The sequence below is a fragment of the Callorhinus ursinus genome, unplaced genomic scaffold, assembly GCF_003265705.2.
Source record: "Callorhinus ursinus isolate GAN/ISIS: 27379988/994484 unplaced genomic scaffold, GSC_fseal_2.0 scaffold83, whole genome shotgun sequence".
In the NCBI taxonomy this organism is placed as follows: Eukaryota; Metazoa; Chordata; class Mammalia; order Carnivora; family Otariidae; genus Callorhinus; species Callorhinus ursinus.
The window spans coordinates 2,728,601-2,738,843 of record NW_027397145.1 but is presented as its reverse complement, the minus strand read 5'-3'; the positions used below and the strand labels follow the sequence as shown (position 1 = coordinate 2,738,843).

The window sequence follows — 10,243 nt, the reverse complement described above, 5'->3', positions numbered from 1 at the left end:
CAGGATATTAGTAGTTAGGTTTTGGGAGAGTCAAAACTTATACAGAGATTTTAAACTGCATGGGGGGGGCGTTCAGTGCCCCAGCCCCCATTTTGTTCAAGGGTCAACTGTATAGACAATAGAAAGAGGAAGGTCTATTTGTCTTTATATATGAGTATATTATTGATATACATAAAAAATGCAAAACTATATAATCCTATTTTAAAAAATTAATTTAAGTGCCTACAAAAAAGAGCTAGCTGAATATAAACTTATTAATGATTACCCTTGAGAAGAGGATTCGGTCATATTGGTAGAATATTTACTCACTTTTCATTTAGTTTGACTTATAACCAGTTATTTAACACTAGTAAATTTATTTTTAAAATACACCAGCCCCAAGATTCAGCAAGATTTCTGTATTTTATATTTCCTAGTAATAATGCTATTTTCTGTGACAATCCAAATGTTATGCAACATAACATTTTTTAAATAACATATTGCAGAAAGTATGTTTCTTAGGCTTTACCTATTCTTTCAAGGGATTCTTTATTGAAAAAAATCTTACAATGTATTTTCACTTTTAATAGAAAGCATGAAACAAAGGCACATCAAAGTAACCTGCAAAGAGACATTAAGAAAAAAGCACTGTCCTACTCTGGTTTAGAGGCAATTTCTGTTGCCCTGTTTCAGATGGAAACAAAATAGGGCCTTCTGAAACAGAATAGAAGGAATTTTTCCCAACAATCAAAATCTTACACTCATTATGGTGGTTAAAATAGAAGAGACTTACCAAATGTTATCTTTCTAGGTAAAATCCATATACTGTCTAGTTGCAGTTTTGCTCAAAGCAATCCAACATCCAAAAGTCCACTTTCAGTCAGCAAAGATACAGGCATACAAAATTTAACATAAAACACCAATTCTCAAATTTGAGAAAAGCAAGCACTTAAAAGTACAGCAGCCTACCAATTAAGACACTGTCACTTCTGGTCTTGAGGGGAGTAATCATAAACACCAAATTTTCAAGTATCCTCAAACCCTTTAAACCTTGCTTAAATGCAAAAATTTATCGTGAAGCAGATTTCATTAAGAAATTATGTTGAAAATCACTAAATTATAGGAACAATCAGTATATCATTCTATAGTTATCCCTATAAACATTAAGCATTTGCGAACTTAAGATTTATAAACCTACCATCAATCTTTAATACATAAATCTTTCAAAGCATGTTCAACTAATAATTACCACTGAATTTATCCTAAAAATCCTGTAAATGTAAAAGTTCTTCACAAGAGGAAGACAAAAAATAGGTTCATTTTTATTTTTATAATCTTTCAAATTAGATTCAAGCATGGCACAAAAATTGTATTCAGTACAGACTAGATTCTGTACCACCTCCTCTCATGAATTCTTAAATTTTAAGTAACAAGGTTCAGATAGTTCTCAAAGGTGAAAGGACTTAAAAAATACACCTGGTGGCCCCCCAAAGAAAAAAAAACTTGTATGCCAAAAATGCTTCTATAGAAATTGACAAGAATTCCAGAAAGACTAAATACCACTATGCTTTTGCCTTCACTAAACAGCAGTCCAGATTACAGGAATCTATAAAGGTAAATACACAACAATGAAGTGTTAATATACCATAAACAGCACCTTGAGTTGCTTTTCTAATAGTCCTTTTACATCATTCAATTTACTTTTTAGAAGTCACTATGTTGGGAACACAAAATAATAACCTTATCAGACTTTGGAAACCCTCCAAAAAGGGGACTAGTCCAACTGACCCAGAAGAATTAGATCTTCCCGCTAAGGCTGAATAAAAGGCAAGCAGAGTAATAATTATAATGAAAACTTTAAGCATATCATTTTCTGTATCTTAGAGGCACTCAAAATACGACTACCCAATGAAGAAGCCCACATGTAGTATCGTGTTTCACTAAAAACGAAAAATAAATTTAAGGAAACTGCAGAACCATTTTAAAACGAAACATTTGACTATATTTACTCGTGCAAAAGCACCTATCCCATTTGTCATAGAGGTATACTCAAGTTATCTGTACCAAACATCAGCTATTTTTTGTCAAAGTGACTACTGAGCAGCCATAATCTCGCCTCAAAATCTTGACCTTTTTTATCTCTCGAAATGAAAACCCTTAGCAATTAAGATAAAAAAATTTGGCAAGAACTAGATATTAAGAACTATACAGTAGAAAGAACTAAGAGAATCAATGTTAAAATGGTCTTTTACTTTAAAGCCCATTAACCTCCCCTTCAGAAAGCTTACTATACATACGGGCTTTTAAATGCAATATTCAAGTTAAAAATTTTACCATAACATTAAGTCAAGTTTACTATTTTATAGGTACTCTGAACCCACCCACCAGGTTATACATACTCTCACTCAATCATGTAAAGAATTGAATTCTTTATTTGTGATATCCATAAACGTTGCTATTCTATATTTCTATCCAGGAAGGCAATTTTCTCCTATATCATTGTTTTGTTTTGTTTTTTATAAACAACAACTTGAATTCTACTGCATGAAAGGGCTACAAATATACATTTGTTAACCAAGCAGAATACACAAATATTTTGCTTTACAACTTGCACCTAAGATACCAGTACACGTAGCTGGTTCATTAGTTGTCATAGCAATTTGGGGCCATTGCCCAAGCTATGCATAGCAGTTTACATTTTCAAATCTCCTGTAGAAAGGGCAATTGTGATATGGACTGTTAACTACATTCCCGTAAAGCCCATCTTAGTTACAAGTAAACGTGTAACCAAAGTCTGCACAGGGTTTTGATGGCAAAATTTCTAAATCTGATGCAATTATCCTAAACAAGTTTTTTAAACAAATTGCTTTGCAGATTTACTGCCATTCTGCCAGTAGATGGTGCTACAAACGTTGGGGGAAGGAATTCCAAGAGGACAACAGTTCAGCTCTAGGAAAAAACGTTTAAACCTGCTCTGAAAATACAAAAATGCAATTAGTTTAAGGGTAAAATATAACCCTTATTAGTAACCATTCATTACAGACAAACCAGTGAGAGGGATGAAACTAGGCCATCTGAAAATTTTTAAACAGTTTATATGAATGAAAACACATGCTTAACACAAACTATTTCTTTTCGGACTACACAGTACATACTTTGAAGTAAATTCTCATAGAAAGAAGGACCAACCATGTCAAGATGATAAGCAAATCGCTTAGTACAAGAGATGGATGCACACAAACTTTAAAGATTTTAAAAAGCCACATCCACCACTTCAGAAGTTTTGCCTGTAAGGGATAAAATTCAACACGTCACTAGAAGGGCAACAGAAAAAAAAAAAAAAAACCACCAAAGGACCTTTTAAGTTTCTCTAAGTACACATCAAGAATTAAGAATTAACACGAAAAATTTTTAACTAATATCCCTTAAAACGGTACGGAATGGATCCTAGAAAAAAAATGTTAGACATATACGGTCAAACACAATGATTTATTAAAAATAAAACGTAAAAATGATTTTTGTACATATGCTTTCAAATTTCAGGCATGGAATCCAAGTAGATTTCATAGAAAACGCTGTAGCCAGATATCAAGTCCTTACAACAAAGTAAACTACCCCCCCACCCCAACCCCCGCCCAGGTTTTGCTACAGAATCAGCAAGTTCACTCCCTCCCCCCCCAAAAAACACAAATTAAAACAAGACATTTTGCTAGTATAAAAACGACCAAGGTCCAAGTAATAATAAAAAAATAGAGTCCATCAATGACTGTAACACAAAAATGTGTATGTGGGGCCGAGTCCATCTTCAGAGGGAGAGACAAGAGAGGTGGCAGGCAAATAGGGCAACACCCCCAAGGATAAGCAGCCTTAGAAGCGGCTCCCCCAAGGGAAAAATGGGGAAGGCGGTGGGAGAGGAAGGAACTTAGGAGTTGACCCTAGCTGGGTTGTTGAAAAGAGCTACCCCTATAGCCACTCCCAGGCATTTTTAGATTTTTTTTTTTTTTTTTTTTTAGAAGGAGCTGCCTCCATAACCACCTCCACCGCCATAGCCGCCTCTGTAAGGTCCACTGTTACTACGACCGCCCCAGCTGCTGCCACCGCCACCGCCGCCGCCGCCGCCCTTCATGGGCCCATAGGAGGACTGGTGCTGGCTGTAGCTGCCGAAGCCGCCGAAGCCGTTACCGTAGTCGCTTCCACCGTAGGACGAACCGCCTCCGCCGCCTCCGTAGGCATTGTAGCCGCCGCCGCCGCCGCCGCCACCGCCGCCGCCGTAACCACCGTAGCTGTTATAACCGCCGCCGCCGCCCTTAGACAGGCCGTTCTGGTCTCGACCACCGCCGCGACCCCGGCCGCCTCGGCCGCCTCGGGAGGACCGGGAACCGCCTCCGCCCCCACCGGAGTGGATATCCTCCTTGGGGACGGCCTTCTTCACTTCCACGCGATGGCCCTGGATCGGATGGAACTTGACAACCGCGGCCTTGTCGGCCGCGTCGTGATTCTGAAAATACACGAAGCCGAAGCCACGCTTCTTGCCCGACTGCTTGTCGGCAATAATCTCGGCCTTTTCTACTGTGCCAAACTGCGAGAAATGCTCGATCAGGTCGCCCTCGGCCACGTCTCCCTTAAGGCCCCCGACAAAGAGCTTCTTAACCTTGGCGTGGGCACCGGGCCGCGCTGAATCCTCCCGGGACACCGCCCGCTTCAGCTCCACCGTGTTGCCGTCCACGGCATGGGGCGAAGCGGCCATGGCGGCATCGGCCTCCTCCACATTGGAGTAGGTCACGAAGCCGAAGCAACGGGAGCGTTTGGTCTGGGGGTTCACCACCACCACGCAGTCCGTCAGAGTCCCAAAGGCCTCAAAGTGGCCGCGCAGGCCCGACTCACTCGTCTGCACATTGAGGCCGCCGATGAACAGCTTACACAACTGGGAATTCTCCATCTCCACGGCCCGGGCCTTCCCCCCGCCCTGCGAGCTCCGAGGTTTCGCCGTCGCCGTTATCGTTGGCTAAGGCCTCTTCACAGCTTGGGCCCAGCCGTTGCTGGAGCCGCCACCGCCGGTCACCGACGGGGAAGGGAAGAAGGGAAGGGAAGGGAAGGAGGAAAAAAGGAAGGGGGAGGGAAGGGGAGAGGTGCCGGCTAGAGGGCGAGCCGAGAAGACTGGAAGTCAACCAAAGCCGCCGCTACCGCCACCGCCACCGCCACCTCCGCTCCCCTATCTGGGCACCACACAAAGAGGCCGCTGAACGCGCGCGCACCCTCCCCGAGGCGTGCGTCACCGCCGACGTACGGCAACCCAGAGCTGCCCGCCAATCCCTGCGTCGCTCTCTCTAGTCCCGCCTACCGCGCCGCAGCGCCGCTCTCGGTCACAGACTCCCCGCCCTCCGCGGTCGATTCAAGCCCTCGGCCTGCGCTGCTCCCGCCACCGCCTCTACAGCCCCGCTTTCACACCCTGGCTCCCCCGTGTTCCCTGACCAGGGACTCTCCCTGCTCTCCGCACACCTCCGCAATTCATTTCCTCCCAGCCCCGCGGCTGTTCCCAGTGTTTTGCCCCCTCCCCTTGCCGTATCCCCTCGCCCAACTCCGCAGTGGCGTTCGCGCCAGCCCCTTGAGAGACATGTGGGTTCAGCCAATCACTGCGATCCGCTCGTGCCCACTTCCGTTTTCGGCCGCCGCTGGACGGGCGCGCTCCCCGGTGCGCGCTGGCCCCGGCGCCCCCTGTGTGCAGAACCTGAGAACCTGCCTGCCACCCCGACGCCTTCCCCCTCGCCCTGGGCTTGGGGGTAGGGGGGGAGTGAGCGGGGGCGCGCAGGGGGCCGTTCCCAACGGATGCGGCCTGGGGCGCCACGCGCGGGCTTTTTGAAAACTTGACTGTTGGGGTTGGGGCCCTGGATTTACCCGCCGCAGTTCGGCCGGGCTGCCACACCTGGCATCCTCTCCGGCCCCCCCCCCCCCGTCCCCCGTCCGCACAAAGATGGAGGGTAGAGGCCTGGTCGGGAAAGGCAGTTACAACCGTTTACTGGGGGCCCGACGCGCGGTTAAACTAAAACACTGGCACGTGGCCCTGCGCAAAAGCGAGCCCGAGGCCAGGTGAAGGGCGGCGGTGTGCCACAAGCGCTTCCGATTTCCGACCGAGGCGTGGCGCGACACTCGCCGCCACCCTGCGGCCATCTGTGAAGCCCTTACCGACGCCCCTCTCAGCCTCCCCTCGCGCACTCCGACAGCTGGCATTTTCATTTTACTAAAGGGAACACATCGTTTTATAGGTTTACGTTAACTATGCGTTGCTTCCTTCCCAACACGTTAGCTTTTTTCAAGCATTTTATAACAAACCGGGGGCCAAAGGAGTTAAACACAAAGACATACATCAATATCACGCACCCCTGGTAAGTGCCTTACCGACCCTCACTCAGGTGCAAATGCAAGCAAGTTGTAACAGCTTCCACTTACTGAACCTTTGTGTGCCAAGCAAGATACAAGGAGCGGGACGTGGTAAATACTGAAGATGTGGTATTCCTCACTGCATCCTGGAGTATTCAGGATTGAGTGGTGAAAGAGATGGAACATGCGCTCAATCTCAGATTCAAAAGCTAGATAAAATTTCTAAAGCGACTTTACATGAGCAAAATAGAGAGGAAACAAAAAAACCACATAAGGTTCAAGGAACAGTAGTAAGTAGACTAGTTTGGAGCAAGAGGTTTTTGATAGAAAATAGTAATGGGTAAGATAGGTTTAGAGTCTTGGACATTATGGAACGCCTTGAAATTTAGACAGTAGTCAAAATTAGTTCAAAGGCATATAAATTAAGCTTCATGGCTTGAGGACAAACTAGAGTCTGGTACTACCACCTACTAACTGTGTGATCATCCAGTTGTGTGGGCAAGTCACTTAACCTTTTTTTAAAACTTAGCCAGTTTTATTATCTGAAAGTCAAAACAATTTAACACCTCCCCACTGTGGTAAAAATTAAATGAAATTCTGTATGTAAATGCACAGTGCCTGGTACATACTAAGTGCTCAATTCATCCAACAAATATACCAGGTGCTGGGAATATGGCAGTAAACAACAGACAAAACTCTCTGCCCTCAAAGAGCTTACATTCTAATGGGGAGAAGCAGGTAACAAGAATGATACACAGCATGATAGTGATCAGTGTGCTCCTGATTAAAAGAGAACAGTAGGAAGCTATTACCTTTTTGTTACAGAAAAACCCACACAATTCAGGTATGTCAGGATTTGCTAACCGACTGATGATAAAGAATGAAGAAAACAAAAGCATGCCAGTGTTTGAAATCTGGAACACTATAATTGTAGCCTGAAAGAACTACAAAATTAAGAAAGGAAACTATTTTGGAGGGAGTGGGGGAGATGATGAACATAGTTGATAATGCGATATTTATAGGGCACTGTTTTCCGGGATGCCCAAGATTACACGTCACGTGAAAGATTAGACCTTAAGAAATGTATTTTAGGGGCGCCTAGGTGGCGCAGTCAGTCAAGCATCAAACCCATTTAAGCCCAGGTCCTGATCTCAGGGTTGTGTGACTGAACCTTAGCTAGGGCTCCACCCTGGGCATGGAGCTTGCTTAAGATTTTCTCTCTCCCTCTCCCTTTGCCCTTCCCACCCCTCCTTCAAAAAAAGAAAAAGAAAAAAGAAAAAGGTTATAACAGTAAAAAAGATGAATTTCTGAAGGAAAGTGATTAAGACCATAACTTATCTTCTTATCCAAATTATAAATTCCAAAGTAACAGTTTTCTCCTATATTGTTTTTTAAAAATCCTCCATACCACCTAATTGGGAATCCATTATGGGTTTGATTTCTACAGACTAGGAAAGCTTCACAGAGGCATATGTCTGATTAAAAACTGTACATATAGGGGCTCTGGACTGTATAAAAATGCCAATAACCTGGGGCACCTGGGTGGCTCAGTATAGGGGAAAAAAGCACTCACGAGCCTGTGCTCACTCGCTCTATCTAGTAAATCAATAAATCTTTTTTTAAAAGCTCTTATATATAGAAAGAGTTTAGGAGATGATGGGAAGCAACACAAGCATGTTTAAGAGACATTTATGAAGCCAGGATAAATGCAAGATCATTGGGATGTTGGATTCTTTTTGGAGATTAGATTGGTAAAGGTGGACACAGTGAATATGGAGTATTATATAAACACTTAAATGAAGCAGTCAATTTCCTACCCCTCAGATCATTCAAGAAGAAAAACTTTTTTTTTTTTCCTATTTTACCTTTCAGATCATTGCCTGAGTTTGTTTCCTGGTTTTACCTTGCTTACCAGTGTGTCTCAGCCTTCCAAATCCATCCCTCTTGCAAGCTTGATTACAGAAACCTAATTGAATGTGGTGGTTACACAACTCCTACAACTCCACACTAAAAAAGGTATATTTTAGGTATATTTTACTGTACCTAAATCATACCTAGAAAAAGAAAGAGAATGGGAGAAAGGAGAAAAGGATGAACTGGGGGAGAAAGGGAAAACTATGATAACCTGTATTTCCAGAAAGCAGCAACTCCAATTATTTTAACCAACTTTTTATGACATCCAAGAGTCTCTTTTTGCAGTTAGGGTTCTGGTATGGACTTAATCGTGTCCCCACCCCAAAATTCGTATGTTGAAACCCTAGCCCCCAATACTTCTGAATGTAACTGTAATTGATGAGAAGGTTTTTTAAGAAGTGATAAGTTAAAATAAGGCTATTAGCGTGGGGCCCTAATCCAATATGACTGATGTCCTTATACAAACAGAAAGATACACCAGGGGTACATGTGCACAGAAGAATGACCACATGAAGAGGCAGCAAGAGGATGGCCATCTGTAAGCCAGAGAGACTTCTCAGAAGAGCACAACACTGCTGGCACTTTGATCTTGGACCTCCAGACCCCAGAACTGCAAGAAAATTAATTTCTGTTTTGTTTTTTAATTTCTGATGTTTAAGCCACCAGCATTCTGTGGTATTTTCTTATGGAAGCTCTAGAAAACTAAGATATGTTCCATTTTTATTTACTCAAGGTACCTTCCAAAAGGGTACTTTCTGTCATTTACTATGATGAGCTACAGTCCTTCTAGTGGACTCTATTGCAACTCAAATCAAAAGCCTTAAAATATGACCCATTTTTCCAACCAGTTATTATGCTTCTGGACATTTATGCTAAGGAAATAAGTGAGGATCTGTGTGAAGACTTAGCTACAAGGATTTCAATACTGTTCGTAGTAGAAAAAAAATTTACAAACTACCTAATTTCCCTCAAATGGGTTAATTAAAAAATAATCATTTTCTAGCTAAAAATATTATGAAGTACTTAAGTTGATATTATAGAGGAAAAATAATGACTTGTGTTTGGTAAGAATCTTACACCATCATGATGATGTGTGAGAGGTCACATTACTTATTTTACCAAATTTAGTCTGACTCTGAACCCCACAGTTGACAGAACGGCAAAAATGGCATTATTGGGGCTCCTCTCACATTTTTCACTCAAAGGCACTTGCCTTTCTCCACTTCCCCTCTTGGGCAATCTAAGACTAAAACTCTGAATAAAATGCTTTTTGTTTTAAAAATATAATGAAAAAAAAGAACCTGACATGTCGAAGAATCAAGGGGTCCATGCTAGTTCATATGATAATACATTATTATATTCAATAATAAAATAACAATTAAAATATATATATTAAAAAAGCCACCATGAGGACGGGCTTTAAAAGGGACTGTCCTGAGGCAAAATAATACACAGACCTATTTAATCTGTGGATATACTAATTGTATCTTATTTGACTGCTTGTGTATTCCTTTTCCTTGGGTACAAAATGTAGGCTTTCAGAAGGGAATTATATCAATTTCCTTCACATGAGAGGAGATATGAAAGGAGAAGGGCTTGGTATTAAAAAAATGACAGTTTCCCAAGTTTAGAAGAAGTGACCAAACAAAAGTTACAAGCTTCCAGTTAAAGATAAGTAAGTCCTGGGGATGTAATGAACCACATAGTGACTATAGTTAACAATTATGTTCTGCATATTTGAAAGTTGCTAAGAGAGTAGATCTTAAAAGTCCTCATCAAGAAAAAAACTATGTATGGTGAAGAATGCTAATTCAACTTGTGGTAAGCATTTTGCAATATATACATATATCAGGTCATTATGTTGTATGCCTAAAACTAATACAATGTTATAGGTCAGTAAAATCTCAATTTTTAAAATTAAAAATATTTTAAAAAGAAGTAACCAGAAGCTTCTGTATTTTTGTCCATTGGA

The 10,243-nt window shown here is 42.2% G+C and overlaps 1 protein-coding gene and 1 long non-coding RNA gene across 2 annotated transcripts; one reads left to right on the top strand and one right to left on the bottom strand.

Annotated features, from left to right (window-relative positions):
- Nucleotides 1-3,961: 3,961 nt before the first annotated feature.
- HNRNPA0 (heterogeneous nuclear ribonucleoprotein A0) lies at nt 3,962-5,236 on the bottom strand. Its single transcript, XM_025852272.2, has one exon. It carries the CDS (start codon nt 4,916-4,918, stop codon nt 3,989-3,991), a length of 930 nt encoding a protein of 309 aa, XP_025708057.1. The 5' UTR covers nt 4,919-5,236; the 3' UTR covers nt 3,962-3,988.
- Nucleotides 5,237-5,820: 584 nt separating this feature from the next.
- On the top strand, nt 5,821-10,160 carry LOC141371648 (uncharacterized). Its single transcript, XR_012376743.1, has 3 exons — nt 5,821-6,362; nt 8,230-8,373; nt 8,740-10,160. It is a non-coding gene; the product is annotated as an uncharacterized lncRNA (long non-coding RNA).
- Nucleotides 10,161-10,243: the final 83 nt, after the last annotated feature.

What these genes read in the sequence shown, in the direction of transcription:
- HNRNPA0 (XM_025852272.2), bottom strand. Translation starts at nt 4,918, where the DNA reads ATGGAGAATTCCCAGTTGTGTAAGCTGTTCATCGGCGGCCTCAATGTG.